Source organism: Panthera onca, chromosome A2, assembly GCF_046562875.1.
Source record: "Panthera onca isolate mPanOnc1 chromosome A2, mPanOnc1 haplotype 2, whole genome shotgun sequence".
Classification (NCBI taxonomy): domain Eukaryota; kingdom Metazoa; phylum Chordata; class Mammalia; order Carnivora; family Felidae; genus Panthera; species Panthera onca.
In genome coordinates, this window is record NC_138340.1 from 75,088,519 (window position 1) to 75,105,644 (window position 17,126).

At 41.5% G+C, this 17,126-nt stretch overlaps 1 protein-coding gene across 1 annotated transcript in view; it reads left to right on the top strand.

Moving 5' to 3' along the window:
* Positions 1–17,126, top strand: part of VPS41 (VPS41 subunit of HOPS complex) — a 186,997-nt gene that overhangs the window by 74,200 nt on the left and 95,671 nt on the right. Inside the window, exons 5-7 of the mRNA XM_060632220.2 lie at positions 3,159–3,233; positions 11,647–11,709; positions 13,631–13,696. Coding sequence (XP_060488203.1) covers positions 3,159–3,233; positions 11,647–11,709; positions 13,631–13,696 — 204 coding nt within the window. The remainder of the gene's footprint in view (positions 1–3,158; positions 3,234–11,646; positions 11,710–13,630; positions 13,697–17,126) is intronic.

Consider the following 17,126-nt stretch of genomic DNA (forward strand, 5'->3'; position numbering starts at 1 on the left):
GGGAGGGTCTGAGAGGGGGCAGTGGGGACAGTATTTGAAGCAAGCTCTGTGCTGAGAGCCTCAGAGCTAGAAATTTAGAAGGAAAACCAGACAAGTATGGTTTCCTGGAAGTAAAGAGAGTTATCAGCAGTGTCACATGCTCTCATGAGGTAAAGTAAGCTAGGCACAAACAGTGACCACTCTGTTTAGTAACATGAGGGTCATTTCATCTTAAACTTCACATGGAAGTTGGGAAAAGCCAAGGAAAGTGTGAAGAATTGTGACTAGGTCTTGCCTCTTACCAGATAGGAGAACATGCTAGGTATGCTATGTATATTATAAATAGGTCAGTGATGGATTGATCTTGCAATGGACAAAAGAGACCACAATTGAAAACCCACAAGGTCATCTCGGTGTTTGTAAATATTTATTGTATGGCAGACGTAGTTCTCTTCAGATGAAGGATGGATTATTTAATGGGGCCAGCCCAACTGGATATCCTTTTGGAAGAAAATGAGTCCTGAAAGGATTAAACACTTAGACATTAAAATAAGGGATAAAACAATAGCCATCTTGCAAGAAAAGGAAAAAAAAAAAAGAGACCACATACACTGTCTGGGTGAGGTATTGTACCCAGACCTCATGCCCTAAAAATAAAAAGGAAATTAGCCAGAAAACAACAAACATATTCATAGAACAATGAGTAAGAGCTGTGAACAAACTAAGCTGCTTGAGCACATTAATTGGCCGACAGACTTAAGAAAAATGCTTAAGTTTATTAGCAGTCGGGGAAACAAATCAATGAATATTGATCATTGGCAGAAAAGTAAAAGAACAAATTTCTGTTGCTAATGGTGATGTGAGGGAAAGAGGATCCTTATACCTTGTAGATCTGATTCCCCTGTAATATTGCTACTGTGGATTCTACTCAGGAAGAAACAGGTTGTAATGAAAAGTTTGGCTTGTTTCTGCCCAGCCACTGAGAACTACTGTTTTGGACAGGACAGGAAACCTTGGCGTCGATAAGGCTTCATGCACCTATTAAATTATAATTTGAGATAGATTACAACCAATTGCCAATTAAATTACAGTCAGAGGGACGTGGGGTTTATATTTGCCAGGAACAAAATGGGTATTAAAATGTTGTTTGTGGAGCGCCTGGGTGGTTCAGTCGGTTAAGCATCTGACTCAGGTCATGATCTGACGGTATGTGAGTTTGAGCACAGAGCCTACTTGGGATCCTCTGTCTCCCTCTCACTGCCTCTGTCTCTCTCTCTCTAAGATAAATTCAAAAATATATAAAATGTTGTTTCGTGAGGGGCACCTACCTGGTGGCTCAGTCGATAAAGCATCCAACTCTTGATTTCAGCTCAGGTCGTGATCTCGCAGTTCGTGAGATTAAGCCTCACGTTGGGCTCCATGCTGAGCACAGAGCCTGCTTGGGACTCTCTCCCTCTCTCTCTCTGCCTGTTCCCCAAAATAAATAAACAAACTTTGGAAAATAAAATAAAATGTTGTTTGATGATCAAAAGATGAGAATTAGGGAACTGGTAACAGAAGATACTCTAGGAGGAAAGCACTTATCTGAAGAAGATTGGTTTTCTATATTCAGTGCTCCCCATGACAGCATTCCCTTTACAGGATGCCAGTCCACTGCTCTCAGGGTCGGATCCCTGGCTCGTTCTCTGTTGTGATTCTCATCCGTGGGCTTCAGTCTATGTTCCTGTCAGAGGGATCAAATCTGTCTTCAAGGTCTTTTCCTCTTTAACACTCTAGGAACTTTTAAGGAGATAGGTTGTTTTTCAAAGATTACATTTTACAGGGGTATTGCTTGTGTGGTGATCGAGATGGGGAAAAATTGTGGAGTCTGCCGTCTCCACCTGGGATGGGGGGAGTTTCTCTCACTGTCATCAGCCAGTGAGTGGGTGGCCTTCCGAGATCTGGGATTGTTGGTCTGCCCTGACCTTTGCTTACTAGCTCCAAGATGCGTTCCGCTGAGAAAAGAACATCCCATTTTGTATATTTCCATTTATTCCTATCCAAAAGCCAACTTATCTTAAGGTTAGAGACTTGAAAAAACTAATCTGCAGATTTCTGTCATAACTGATGAAGGCCAACTTTTCTTTCCATGGTTAGTTTGTTCTATCATGTTTTGGGTAAAATAGCTGGAAACTGCAGTTATTTAAGAAGGAAAACAAAAGCTGGCCATTGTTTAATGTTGTCAACATTTACCAATTTTTTAAATAAATGTTTAATGTTTATTTTTGAGAGAGAAAGAGAAACAGAGCATGAGCCAGGGAGGGGCAGAGAGAGAGGGAGACACAGAATCTGAAGGAGGCTTCAGGCTCTGAGCTTCCACAGAGCCCGATGCAGGGCTCGAACTCACGAACCGCGAGATCGTGACCTGAGCCGAAGTCGAATGCTTAACCGACTGAGCCACCCAGGCATCCCCAACATTTACCAATTTTGACTTCTATTAGAAAATCCACCTATCTGAATATTTTAGTAAGTAAACAGCTGTCTACATAGAGAACCAGAAAGCTGTGAAAAATAAAAGTTCGGTGGGGTGTTTACACTTGGGAAAATACATCCAAAATAGAATGCCTGCGTTCGGTCTTCACAGAATTTTTAAATTTGAGATTACTGGAAAGAATAAGGAGAACAAATTAGGGAATATCAACTATACCCTGTGGATTTCCCTCCAGAAAGTACTAAGCATGAAGTATGAATACCAAGTTGATTCAGTGATTTGTGAGAGAAGGACAAATAGAGTGACTGATGAACTGAACTAAAACGGTGAACATTTTTCTTTACATCTTGATTTTTTTATTTTGGCTTTTGTTGTGTTCTTTTAATGGATCTGGTTGGGAAGGAATTTTAGGAGTATGGAATAAATAGAACAAATAAAAAGGCATGTAACCTGTAACAAAAATAACATTTTAGCTGGGACTTCAAGCACGCGAAATAAAAAATTTCGAGGCGATCTTTTTCCATGTGTGAGAACAAAGCTATATGTCACCATTTTCACCTGCAAAAACAAAATATGTGTTGCACTCCTGCGTCTAAGCTAAGAGATGATTTGTATCACTTCAGTGTTTACAAGGAGCCAAGGTATTTGGTTGTTGACAGATTATTTTCCTGAAGTTTTACATGTTTGTTTGTTTGTTTGTTTTTGATAGAGTCCTGTGAAGATAAATCAGATTAGCCTGGATGAAAGTGGAGAGCACATGGGTGTGTGTTCCGAGGACGGCAAGGTATGACCATGACCTGGTGTTGGAAGGTGTCTGAGGGCTGGGATGTCCCCCAACTGCAGGCGCTTGGAAAAGCCTTCTGCTCACTGTACCCCTGCCTTAGGAGAGCCTTGACTCTTCTTTTTGGGTATTGGACCTGCTTCCGATTGCTCATAATTAAAGTAAAATATATTTTGCACAAATGTGCCTGAGGAAAAGTAATTACAAGAATGTCAATAATGTAACTAGTATTAAGCTGATTAACAGCTGTGGCAGGGCAACGTGTCACCTTAATCATTATCCCTGTGCCACTTATACTTCAGTGACTAGTCTGCAGTTCCTGCAAGACAGTAGTTTAATGCCTTTCGGTCATAAATCCACAAAATTGGATTTTGTGGGTATGATTTCTGTGGGCCGGTGGTTTTCATTTCCACACAAGTTATGAATGTTTCTCTTGAATTATAGAATCTTTTGATAAGCAATCATAGTTTATCAGAAGAATAAAGTGTCTTACAATGGCCACATTAAATAAATGTAAAATCAATATATGTACAGTTTTCTAAAAACCTGGCACCCACTTCCTCAACCGAGGACATACATCATTTGTGTGGTGTGTAACTAACAATTATCAGTGCCTCTTGCTGGTGTTGAGCTGTGACATTTAGTGGCTGTGGTGATTGATTTTCCACTTATAAGAATGTCTTTTTTGTTTTTCAGTCGGTGGAAGTCTTTTCTAATGTTGGTCAGCAATGATAAAATTCTAATGCATGGTGTATTTAAGCTACTTCTCTAAAATAACAGTTTCAGGAGAAAGTACATGAAGAGTCCTTCCAGAATCTCACATGATCCTGACCGAGTAGAACGCATTTCCTAACCTAATTTTGTATTTTTACATGACCTAAATTCAGTGGGTCATTAATATGAGTGGATGAAAGATCGTGTACTCCATCTAAAAAATTTATACCCGTTTAATCTGTTAACAAGAGAAAAATGAAGTCCTCCCACAAGAATGCATTTTATTTTTATTTATTTATTTAACATTTTTTTAATGTTTATTTATTTTTGAGATAGAGGGAGACAGATCATGAGTGGGGGAGGGGCAGAGAGAGAGGGAGGCACAGAATCCAAAGCAGGTTCCAGGCTCTGAGCTGTCAGTACAGAGCCCGATGTGGGGTAGAGCCCACGAACCCTGAGATAATGACCTGAGCCAAAATCAGTAGCTTAACCGACTGAGCCACCCAGGAGCCCCAAGAATGCATTTTACATGTCTAAGTTGAATGTTGCCCAAAGAGTCTTTTGAAATGGTAATCGGTAACCTCTGCTTTCCAAAGAGCACTGTCAGATTTTGCAATACTTTCTAAAATTCTGTGGTCCACCAGATTGTCAGCGTTGAGGGAGGAGTTGGTATGTATGGAAATTGAGAATGATCCAAACTGTTGAAACCTTTTTACATTCATGGATTTGTACAGAAAGGTCAACTTTATTTTATTCTCTTAAAGAAAACAGAACAAAAAAGTCCTTGTGGACTGACAGCCAATTTAATTGAACTGAATTGGTTGAAAGAGAACATTCATTTTTCAAATTGAAAAAGGATTTTTATTAAAATACTTTGTCAAGGAATTTTCGAAGTTTTATTTATTTTATTTTTTAATTTTTTTTTTTTTAACGTTTATTTATCTTTGAGACAGAGAGAGACAGAGCATGAACAGGGGAGGAGCAGAGAGAGAGGGAGACACAGAATCTGAAACAGGCTCCAGGCTCTGAGCTGTCAGCACAGAGCCCGACGCGGGGCTCGAACTCACGGACTGTGAGATCATGACCTGAGCCGAAGTCGGACGCCTAACCGACCGAGCCACCCAGGCGCCCCTAATTTTCGAAGCTTTAAATGTTGAATAATTATTATTTGTGGAAAAGTGGGAGATTTTAACTCTGTCTGGTGGATGATGACCCTCAGATACCATCTGCTGCACTTCTTGGCAAATAGCTGCTTTTTCGTTTGAGTCCAATTCCTTACTGTCCTATTTTGGTGTTGACCCAGGATACAGTAAGAAAAAAAATTTTTTTTTAATGTTTCATTTGTTTTTGAGAGAGAGCATGCGAGTGAGCGTGAGTGGGGGAGGGGCACAGAGAGAGACACAGAATCTGAAGCAGGCTCTAGGCTCTGCGCTGTCAGCACGGGGCCCAAACTCGAACTCGCGAACCGCAAGATCATGACCTGAATCAAAGTCAGCCACTTAACCGACTGAGCCACCCAGGTGCCCCAACCCAGAATACATTTTTTAAAAATAGTTTTCACGTATGTTTTATTAGCATTAATAAAACTGAAAATAAATCTTCTGGTATGCATAATTTATATAAGCTAGCCAGTATTGTGAAAATTGAGCGGCTAGTATAGAATGATCTGGCAAAGTGGTTAGTAATGATGAAAACTAATGATGATGAAGGTTATTACGAAGATAAACTGCAGATATCTAGACCTAATGCATCTTTATATGGCTGTTGTGGTTTTTCTTTCTTTAGTGTACTAAGACCCCTAGATAAAAATATGTCGCCTTCATACGTAAACTAGAATCAATTTAGTACAGAGTGCAGGGTAGAGATCCTTTCTCTTAAAATTTTGGAAATGTTGTTCCCTTTTGTCTGACCTTTATTTTTGTGGACGTGTCTGAGGCTAGCATACTTTTGTTCTTTCATGAAACCTTTTTAATTTTTTTTTTTTTTGTCCTGCCTTGGAGCTTAGACTAATAATAATAACAACAATAAAACAACAGCATACGGCCCTTGTAGTTCAGTTTGCTAAGTTATGTCTTGTTCGGGTCTATTTTCATTAATTTTGTCTGGAACACAGTAAGTCCTTGTGATCCATATACTGAAGTATTGTTTTCATTTCAGGAAAGTTTACTTCAGTTCTGATTTTGATTATTGCTTCAGTTCCATTTATTTTCATTTCTTCAAAGAAACCCAATAATACTTAGGCTGGAGGCAGTTACCATGCAGAGGCTGAGAGCATGGCTCTGTATCCCGCCTGCCCGGGCGGGATTTCCGCTCCCCTGCACTGGGCTGGGCTCACTGCTTGCCCCCACCACCCCCCCCCACCCCACCCCCAGTGCCTCCATTTCCTTAGCTGGGCAGTGGGCACACCGGGAGGTCTGCATGAGGATGTTGTGAGGTGCTGGATATATGGCGAGCCCTCCAGGTGTATGTTAACTGTTTTTATTGCTAACCGTGCATGCCTTTTTAATTTTATTTAAAAAAAATTTTTTTTAACATTTGTTTTTGAGAGAGAGAGAGAGAGAGAGAGAGACAGAGTGGGAGCGGGGGAGGGGCGGAGAGAGAGGGAGACACAGAGTCCGAAGCAGGCTCTAGGCTCTGAGCTGTCAGCACAGAGCCTGACGCGGGGCTCGAACCCGTGAACCGTGAGATCATGACTCGAGCCAAAGTTGGGTGTTCAACCAACTGAGCCACCCAGGCACCCTAGTGAATGGTTAATTTCCTCCTTAACCCACTGTAGACTGGCCTTTTCCCCTCCTTGCATTATTGTACCGGAACTTTTCAAGGAAAGAGGGTGACTGGGTAAGCACTATTCACCCTTCTTTTGAAAATATGCAGGTTGTAAGGAAATTCGGTCCTATTGTGTGACACACACACATGTGTGCTTTCATTTCTCATTATTTTTATCCTGCTCACTTCTCTGGAGTGGGGGACACTTTCTTGTCTGTTTCCTTTGCTGATTTGCTTTTATCCCACTGTCCATTTTGCCCTAGGGAGTAGAGTTTTGTTCCATCTCGGATTTTTAATTTTCCTGAAATCTTTCTCTTGCTCCCAGCTCTATTTTCATATCAGCCAGACATATATTTAATTAAACAAAAAAATTTACAACTTGTCGTATGTCTTAGGGTGCCGGGCAGTGCAGTCTAATGGTTAGGAATGGAATTCTGTCACATAGTAGCCATGTGAGTGCAGGTAAGTTATTGTCATCTCTCCGTGCCTCAGCCTGTTTCCGTCTATAAAATGGGAATAACCATGGCACTTGCCTCAGTGATGATTGGAAATAAATGAGCTAATACTTATAAATCATTTGGAATAGTTATCAGGAACAGAAGAAACACGTAATAATTGCTAGCTCTCATGATCCTGTCTTTCCGCTCCAGACTCATGAAGGCCTTTTCTTCTTATTGAAGTCACCCAATGGTTTTGTAGTTTCCTTTCTTTGCTGGTTACTAGTAAACACTTGTAAAAGCATGCTTTATCTCCCTCCGAGTCATTGGAATGGCATTCTTCGATATCCTTTTTAGAGACCTCGTGTCCATTTTGTATTGCTTGTTTATCCAGCCCAGAACGAGGAGAAGAGCTCTTTCTGAATGTGGGTTGGCAAACACGTTCTGGGTCTGATTGCTCTCAGCCCAGCCTGTTACCATTTTGGGTAGCTCCGCACAGGGGCCTCATGAAGGAGCTTGATTTCCTCTGACCAGAGGGAGTCAGTTTAAGGCAGCCCCACCAGCGACAGCCTCTGCTGTCCTCTCTCCCGGGTCTCTGACACTCTCCGCGGGCGGAGAACGTGAAAACCAGCCACCTCCTCTGTGATGGTCTCTTCAGCCACCACCCTAGATGAAATGGCAGCTTACATGTTCATCCCTGTTCTAACCTGACCCGTTACTGTTTGGAACCTGGGGTTTGAGAAAGGCCATTTCTCAGGAGGTTGTCTGATACTCTGGCTACCTCATTCGTGGTTCTCCTACATCAGATGGGCTGTCACCTGTTTTCTGGTTGACAGATCCGTAGAACTCCATGCTCGAGTGGAGAAGAATACACAACTTCCTTATCGATTCGTGAGGATAGGCTTTCTTGACTTCAGGCAGTAAAACACACACCACATCTCCTCTGTGGTCCTCATACGGCCACCAAAGAGGTGGTCTGGAGTTAGTGAGAACTCTTCCAGGACTGCAGTAGATGGACTCTACAGCCAAGTGTTCAGAACTTTGTTTTTCTTCGTTAGGTATTTTTTGTGACTAGTTGGGGGAGGTTGTTGGGGAACACCATTTTTTAAAAAAATTTTTTTAGTGTTTGTTTATTTTTGACAGAGAGGGAGACAGAAGATGAGTGGGGGAGGGAGGGAGAGAGAGAGGGAGAGAGAGACACACACACGCACACAGAATCTGAAGCAGGCTCCAGGCCCCGAGCTGTCAGCCCAGAGCCCAATGCGGAGCTCAGACTCATGGACCGTGAGATCACGACCTGAGCCGAAGTCGGACGCTCAACTGACTGAGCCACCCAGGCGCCCCAAAGGACACCATTTTCAAAGGGAGCCCCGCAATTTTAACCTTTAATTCTATGATCCTTATTTGGGATGAGATTTTCCTTAAAGCCAAACTGTCTAGGCAGACATTGAACAGGTTCCTTTCACAGGCGAGTATGATATTTAACAGACAAGATGGCAAAATAAATCAAGAGGGAGAGAGAAATAATGAGTAAAAACGGTTTTGGATTTTATTGGCTATCGTAGTGTAATTGTGACTGAGTTTCGCTTGTTACATTAGTGAAGTGAACCAAAACATCGAGGGTTTTACAAATCACCCTGCTTGTCCCAATCAAGTTAGGAGATTTGTCTCAAGAAGTTACAGTGTTCTTCCATACTGAAAGAGAAAATACAGTTATTTGACCAAGAGATGATTCAATTAAACACAGCAGTAGAGACTGACGCCAGAGTTCTAGTCTGACCCCTTTTCTGTTGATTCCCCCCCTTATTGGTCTACTATTACATCTTCAGTATTGGTCCCTAATGTTTAAAGGGGCACTTATCCCTGGTAATTCATCACTTATTTCACCATTAGATTCACAGTCCTGATATTTATCTTCTCATTTACTGATGCCTCCATCTTTTTCAGTGGGTTCATACATCATTTATTTACATCTCATGTACTTTTTCCCTACAGTAAAAATCACCTAGGGGCGCCTGAGGGGCTCAGTTGGTTATGTGTCTAACTTCAGCTCAGGTCACAATCTTGCATTTCTTGGTTTCGGGCCCCACATCGGGCTCTGTGCTGACAGCTCAGAGCCTGGAGCCTGCTTCGGATTCTGTGTCTCCCTCTCTCTCTATCCCTCTCCTGCTCTGTCTCTCAAAAATAAGTAAACATTTAAAAAATTAGGAAAAAAAAAAAAAAGTCCCCTAACCTTTGTTCTTAAAATCACCTTTAGCCTGTTGTAGCCACAAGGAAGTTGATCCATTTGAATAAAAAGTCTGCTCTGTTTCGTTTCAGCTTTTTATCACAGTTGTCTAATTCAGAGTCTGACATTCACCTTTACTTAAGTTTGGGAAACATTTGAGGCTTTTGAGGCTTTTGAATGGTATTTTCCTGTTCCACTTTTCTTATACTTTATGCAGAAAGATCTCTTATTTCCATATTTTAGGCTATCTCATATAATGTTAGTGTGTAAGAGAATAGGGTATGAAACACTCATCTTGTTCTTTGTGGCCTTGGCCAAGTCACTTATTTTTCTGCACACTCCTCTGTTAAGCAGGCATAATGGTGTTTGCAGTCCATACCTCATGGTGTTGCTTAAAGGACCAAATGAGGCAGAGCAGGATTGTCAGTGCTAGGTACATAATTTCAGTTGTGGACCTTTTAAAATACCATTTCACTCCACCAGAACTGTTTGGTTTATCTAGGGTGGGGTCTTGCCATTAGTTTCCAGGGATCTTAACTGTGGAGTAATGATGATTCCCTCTAAACAATGAGAAGTAAGGTGGTGGGGGGGGCCTGCCTGCGTTTATCCTGTCAATAATGCATCCTAAGGACTACCTCAGGGTAAATCCAATTCCCTCTCTGTCATATCATACCATATGCTGTTGTTGGAACCCAAATAACATACTTGGCACAGGTTATAAAAACAGTAGGCCCAAAATGAGTGTCCTGAAAATTTTATCTCTTACCGAATGAATTTGTTTCCAATAATTATATCGTAAGTTTTCCTCTTTGAACTTGCAAAAATGAACCACTCACAACTTACTAAGATGAAAACAAGAAATCAGAAGTCTGAATAGTTTTATCACTGTTTAAGCATTTGGATGTGTAATTATTTTCTCACATAGAGCCATCCAACCTAGATAGCTTCACCAGTGAGTCCTTACAAAATTAAAGAAAAAAATAATACCACTCTTCTAGAGACTGGAGACAGAGTGCACACATCCCAAGTGTTGGGAAATAGTTCTGAGTGCCCCTAACGGTTAGCTCCAAGTGTTTGAGAGCTCCTGGAATCTTAAGCCCTGTTTGGTAAGAGTGTAAATTGATCAGAACCACTTTGTGAAATGGTTTGGCTGTTTATTAAAAGTGAACAGATGCATAGCCTATGGCAACAATTCCATTCCTACTTACGTATACCCTTCATAAATGTGTACCTAAGTGCACCAAAAAATTTGTAAAGAGTGTTCATTGCATGCAGCTTATTTATAATAGCCCCGATCTGGACACAACCCAAAGGATCAACAAATGGTAGATACATGTATTGCGGTGTATTCACACATTGAAATACTATACGGCAATGGCAGACAACCAGGCACTGCTATCCACAACAGTCTGGACACATGTTACAAGGAAGATGTTGAGTGAAAGAAGCCAGTGAAATAGTTTGATTGTATTTATAAAAACTTCAAACATCAGGACAGCTTCTCTGTGGTGATAGATTTCAGGGTAGTGGTTAATTTGTGAAGGTGTTACTAAATGGGAAGGAACACAAAAGTGCTTCTTGGGCTCTGCCTCTTGATCTGGATGGTGTCTGGAGGGGTATGTTTACGTCGAAAAAATTTGTCAAGCTGTAAATTTGTGATCCGCACCCTTTGTGGTATGGATATTAATCAGTTTTTAAGTAAACCACTCAGAAAGGAGATTAAGTATGAATAAAGTACGGTAGTCTCGAGCAACTTCAAGGGAGGCAGTGATAAGTAGAAACTTAAATCTTACATTTATACACTCTCAGTAGATTCAACATAAGATTATAAATGAAGTGCAGATCACCTAATCTCTTGCCACATTGATCTGCATGTTTGATTTATGTATGTATGACTCAAAAAAGAAGCACCTATTTCCTTCAGGAAAAGGAAGAAAACAGTTCCTTTAGGGATAGCCTATGGAAGTTCATAAAAGAATATTAATAAATGATTCATAACTATTTCATTTTTAAAAGTTGGCATCCCTTTAATAAATTAAATTTGTGGTGAGTAAAGGGAACCGTGTCCACGAGATGCTTATGAAAGCTTAATTGCGTTGGAGTACTCCCACCCTGATAGAATGGTTTTCATTGGATATTTGATAGAGATCACAAGGGCCCTAGATTATTAAATATTCTACTTTTTGTTAATCAATAGTATGTGTTCTCACTGACTCAGCAGCCTTCTTTGTTGCCGTCCTGGTGAACTGACCGGATCCATTTTACTTTTTAGGTGCAGGTGTTTGGACTATATTCTGGAGAAGAATTTCATGAGACTTTTGACTGTCCCATTAAAGTAAGTATTCAGTAAGTTTTAATTTTTCTAAGGATTTTCTCAACAAAGCCGTAAGGATTATAATACTTTGAGCACTATCTGTCTCCCATCAATTTCATCACCGAGCGTCTCTTCAGCACTTTGAATGTACTAGATACTATTTGATGGTATTAGAAGAGCATAGGATGTGTCTTATGTGACTGTGATCTCAGGCTGTCCTCAGGAATTTTTTTTTTTTTTTTTTTTGTAGTGAGTGAGATGATACATACAAACACCCAGTCTGTCGTTAATGACCCAAAGTGGTAAAAACAATATTAAGGAGTCCAAAGCTGAGAGAAGTTACTTCTAGCTGTTCTTGGCGGTGATGGCTTCACAGGGGGCGTGATGTTTGAGTGAGCTTTAAGAAATGGACAGGGCAGACAGAGAAGCTGGCTTTCCATGTGGAAGAACGATATAATACAAACGGAGAGGGCAGAAAGTTCAAGTTGTGTTCAGGAAGTGGCAAAAATGGCCTCGTTTAGATGGCGCATAAAACACGGACTTGGCAGGAGAGCCATAGAGGCAGATTGGGGCTGGCTGTATTTTCAGGCGAAGGAATTTGGACTCCGTGTGGTAGATAAGGAGAAATTATTGAATGTGTAAGAGCAGAGAAGTGACATAAACTGAGCTAAGCTTAAGGAAAATTAATACGGCGACTATATACAGTATAGATTGGAGGGCTGATAGGCGCGCGAGGCAGGAGGAACAGTCTTAGATAACAGTTATGGCCCTTAAAGTGACGATTAGAGTTGTTGAAGGAAGAGGTCATTCGTTGTTTTCACTTGTTTATTCAAACACTTATTGATCAACAGGTAAAGGAGAGATAGGATCTGATGTGTGTTTTAGGAAGGCAGCTCTGCCGGAGTGAAGGGTGATTTAAGCAGGAGAGGGATTGCAGGCAAAAGGCAATTTAGAAGGCTCATGCTGTCCTGGAGACAGGGCATCACGGGGTCTCAGTGACAGGAGCAGTCAGGAGCGTTCAAGGTGGAGTCGAAGACGTGAAGGCGGAAAGCCTTTAGGAGGTAGACTTCGCAAGCCTTCGTGTTGGGTTGGATGGGGTGACAAGAGAGGGAGGAGCTGACCCTTGGCTCTGGCCGTGGTGTGTGGCGATGCCACCACTTGCAAGAAGGGATGATTTGAATAAGGACGTTGCTAATTTGGTCTTGAGTTCAGATAACCGCGGTGTATCTGGTGGAAACGGTGTGGAGGTGTTGGAGATGTGAGTGCAGAGCGCAGGGTAGAGACTGGCCCTAAAAACACAAAGTTGATACTCGTTGAGTAAGATGAAACCATCATTCAAAATCTCATCCAGTTAAAAGCTAACTGGGGGACTGGCTCAGTGGAGAGCAAATGAGGAACTTCGGCTGCAGGGAAAGGGGCATGTCCTGCACGGTCAGCTCTGTAAGTGCGGTCCTGCAGCCCCGTTGTCTCCCACTGACGGAGGCTTGCTGTGACGACCCTAAATGCCTTTGAGGCTGCGTTGCCCCACCTGTTCCACTTGGTTCCCTCAAATCACTGGTGGGCATCCCGAACGAGGAGACAGCTGGGTTCTCTCTCTGGGTTTCTTCAGCTCATGGTGTTCAGTTACAAACATTTGTGAGCTCTTGCTGCCTCGGTTGACCCTAAAGAGGAGATGTGCACTCAGAGAGTCCTCGCGCAGCCAGAAACTAGAACGAACTCACTTCTGTCTTTTAGCTTTCACCTGGCTTTCCAGAAGAGCAAAAACTCCGATGTCCTCAGTTGCAGACTGTTGCCTGAAGAGACCACTTCTTACATAGATCTCAGGATAAGTTTTAGATCCTGTTGCCTATAATACATAAAGGGTTTTCATTCTGTGGGTTGGTTTTCATTCTGTGCGTTAACAGTGGCTCCTTAACCAGTGATGGGTCCTTGTTCCTTGTAGATCATTGCTGTGAACCCGCATTTTGTGAGGACCAGCTGCAAGCAATTCGTGACTGGAGGGAAGAAGGTAAATGCTTTGGTCTACCGTCACATGCCGTCTTGGGGTAGGGGGTGGAGATTCTGTATGCTTTTTAATTTATCTGTAATATTTTTAACATCTGACTATTCAGTAGGAGGAATTGTGAGAAAGACCAATGGGGTGAAATTCTAAGCCCATCATCTCTCTGGGGAGATGTGATTCATGCCTGTCACGATACTCCTTTGTAGTAGGTAAAGGGCAAGAAAAAAAAAGGGGTGCCTGGCTGGCTCAGTCAGTTAAGCATCCAGCTCTTGATTTCTGCTCAGGTCATGATCTCACAGCCCCCATGTTGGGCTCTGTGCTGACAGCGCAGAGCCTGCTTGGGCTTCTCTTTCTCTCTGCCCCCACCTCTCAAAAGTGAATAAATAAACATAAAAACAAAAGGAAAGAGAGAGCTGTTACTGGAACTGCCTAGTGCTTTGAAATGTCCCTTCCACAAAAAAGGAGGTAGCATTTAAAAATAACAAAAAGAAATGGGGCGCCTGGGTGACTCGGTTGAGCATCCGACTTCAGCTCAGGTCATGATCTCACAGCTTGTGGGTTTGAGCCCCGCATCGGGCTCTGTGCTGACAGCTCAGAGCCTGGAACCTGCTTCGGATTCTGTCTCTGTTTCTCTGTGCCCCTCTCCTACTCACGATCTGTCCCTCACTCTTTCTCAAAGATAAAAATATATATATATAAAAAAAAATAACAAAAGAGCGATTAAACTTATGTTTTTCCACTTATTGTAGAAATCTCTAGCAGGCCTTGATAAAGTTTTAGAACAATTATGGCTATTTCTTTACTGACCTGTTTCTGACATATTTCATGATCTTAGTGCTGTTTTAAAAATAAGGGAGTGGGGCGCCTGGGTGGCGCAGTCGGTTGAGCGTCCGACTTCAGCCAGGTCGCGATCTCGCGGTCCGTGAGTTCGGGCCCCGCGTCGGGCTCTGGGCTGATGGCTCGGAGCCTGGAGCCTGTTTCCGATTCTGTGTCTCCCTCTCTCTCTGCCCCTCCCCCGTTCGTGCTCTGTCTCTCTCTGTCCCAAAAATAAAAATAAAAAAACGTTGAAAAAAAAAAATTTAAAAAAAATAAAAATAAGGGAGTGAAATAATCCTTGTATATGTTTACATGTTTGTTTACAGACATAGTAAATTCTAAAATTAAAGAATCTTTCTGCTTATGGAACAAATCAAGTTAATCATCTTCTGGTTTTTATTAACCAGTGGTATTTTTTAACCATTTTTATAACAAAACACTGTCATCGTACTGAAACAGTGAATATTAACTTCATACGCAGTTTCGAGCTCAGTGATGATAAGGTAGTCTTGCAGTTATTTCCGTTGTAGTGCACGCCTACGGAATGGCACCGTGAGGCACAGCCACCAGAGGTTTTTTGAGAGTTTCATGGTAGTTGTCTGTTGTTTTCCCCTGGTTTTGCTGCTTCCTAGACTGATAGGGCAGGAAAGCATCCTGGTCCATACCCAGCATTTCTCAAGCCCTGGTTTTAGCTCATCATAGTGGCCGAGTGACGGGTCCCGTAGATCCCCGATTCCATCCCACCGCATGAAGCCGGCATTGCACCAGCTCTGATTTCTGGTTGTGAGCCAGCCAGCTTGCCAGCTCCCGCCCTCTCCAGTTCATCATTATCCTTAGGCTGTACCCTCATTAGCCTCACATAAAAATATGGGATCAACCGGTGGGAATTACGGATTTAATCTAACATTCTTTAGCTTAGATCTGCAGCTGATTCACTCCTGAACAATACAAAACAAAGCAAACAAACAAACAAACAAAAAACTATCTTACTTGTCTTTGCTGACTTCAGGAAGGAGCAGCTTTAAAATTCCTCTATTAAAGTATTTCTTTATGAAATACTTCTCTAGTTAAAAATTTTTAGGTGAGATATAGCATAAATTCATTAAGCTATAATTTAAACCCACACATTTGTATTTAAAACTCAGTGGGGATAAAAAATGCTGAGTATTCTTTTGTGTGTTTGTTTTTTAAGTGGCTTAAAACAACAAACTTTTACTGTCTCACAGTTCAGAAAAAATCAGAGTGGTTTACTTCTGTAGTGCCGCCTCAGATTCTCTCCCTAGGCTTCAGTCTGCATTTTGGCTGGGGCTCCTGTCATCTGAAGGCTTGACCGGGGCTGCAGAATCTGCTTCATCTGCCTTCTTAATAATAATCCCTCAGATACTTAAAATTGATAAATCACTTTGGCGTGAGTATTTTCCTAGTGTAGAATGCAATTTTGTGTTCCAGTTTCCAATTTTAGGAGTTAGGAAGTTCACACTTGTCTCCTATTTCTTGGAGGTCTTGGTATGAAAGAACATATCAGAGATAATAGGAGTGGTGATGTCCAAATTGTAGGACTCAAACTCTGAAGGTGGAATTTTTCTGTGTTAATTTGTGTACTTAATGATCAGGTTATTCGTGAAGCTTAATTAATAGTTGCTTTTATACTGTGAGGGATACCTGTGGTCTCATCAAGTCTGCCACAGTTGTCTTGCTACATGGGTGTTTTGCCAACCTGCAGGATGCCTGGGTGAACTGTGCCAATCACATACTCTTCATCCTTCTACTTAGCATCTGTAGGAAGGATAGTGTGACTGTGGCTGTTTGGGCCAGAGCTCCTTGAGTAGATACGTAAGCATCCTGCAGACACCCTAGTCCAACCTCCAAGTGCAGATAGAGTGATTTGGGCTGTGATGGGCTGTGTAATTAGAATTTACCAGATGCTGAGCAGGCAAGAACATCAGGGGTTTGGTTCATCTCTTTGGCTATCATGGTTAATGTGTTAAATTAAAAGTGTTAATGTGTCAAGGGCTCAGTATATTGGGGTTGACAAAAGTATATGTTATATTTTGATGTGAAGAATACTATGATTACACATGCCATTGTAAGTGATATTTAATCAATTTGTTTTAGGTTTTTAACAGCTTTATTGATATATAATTTGCATACCATAAAATTACCAGTTTCAAGCGCACAGTTCGATTGTCAACTTTTCCAAAGTGGCTGCACCATTTTACATTCTCATTAGTAATACATGAAGGTTTCAGTTTCTCCACATTCTCACCAACATTCACTTTTATCTTTTTGATTCTAGCCAACTGGGTGTGAAGTAGTATGTCACTGTTTTGTTGTGATTTCCATTTTCCTAATGACTGATGGTTTTCATGTGCTTATTTGTCCATTTGCATATCTTCTTTGGAGAACTCTCTCTTTAGATTCTTTGCCCATTTTTTGATTGGGATATGTGTTTTTGTGTATACTTGCAGAAAATATTTTTATGTATTGTTCATACATGTCCTTTATTTTGATATATGATTTGCAAATATTTTCTCCTAGTCTATGAACTGTCTTTTCACATTACTGATGGCATCCTGTGAGGTACCAAAGTTTAGATTTTATGAAGTTCCATTAACTAGCC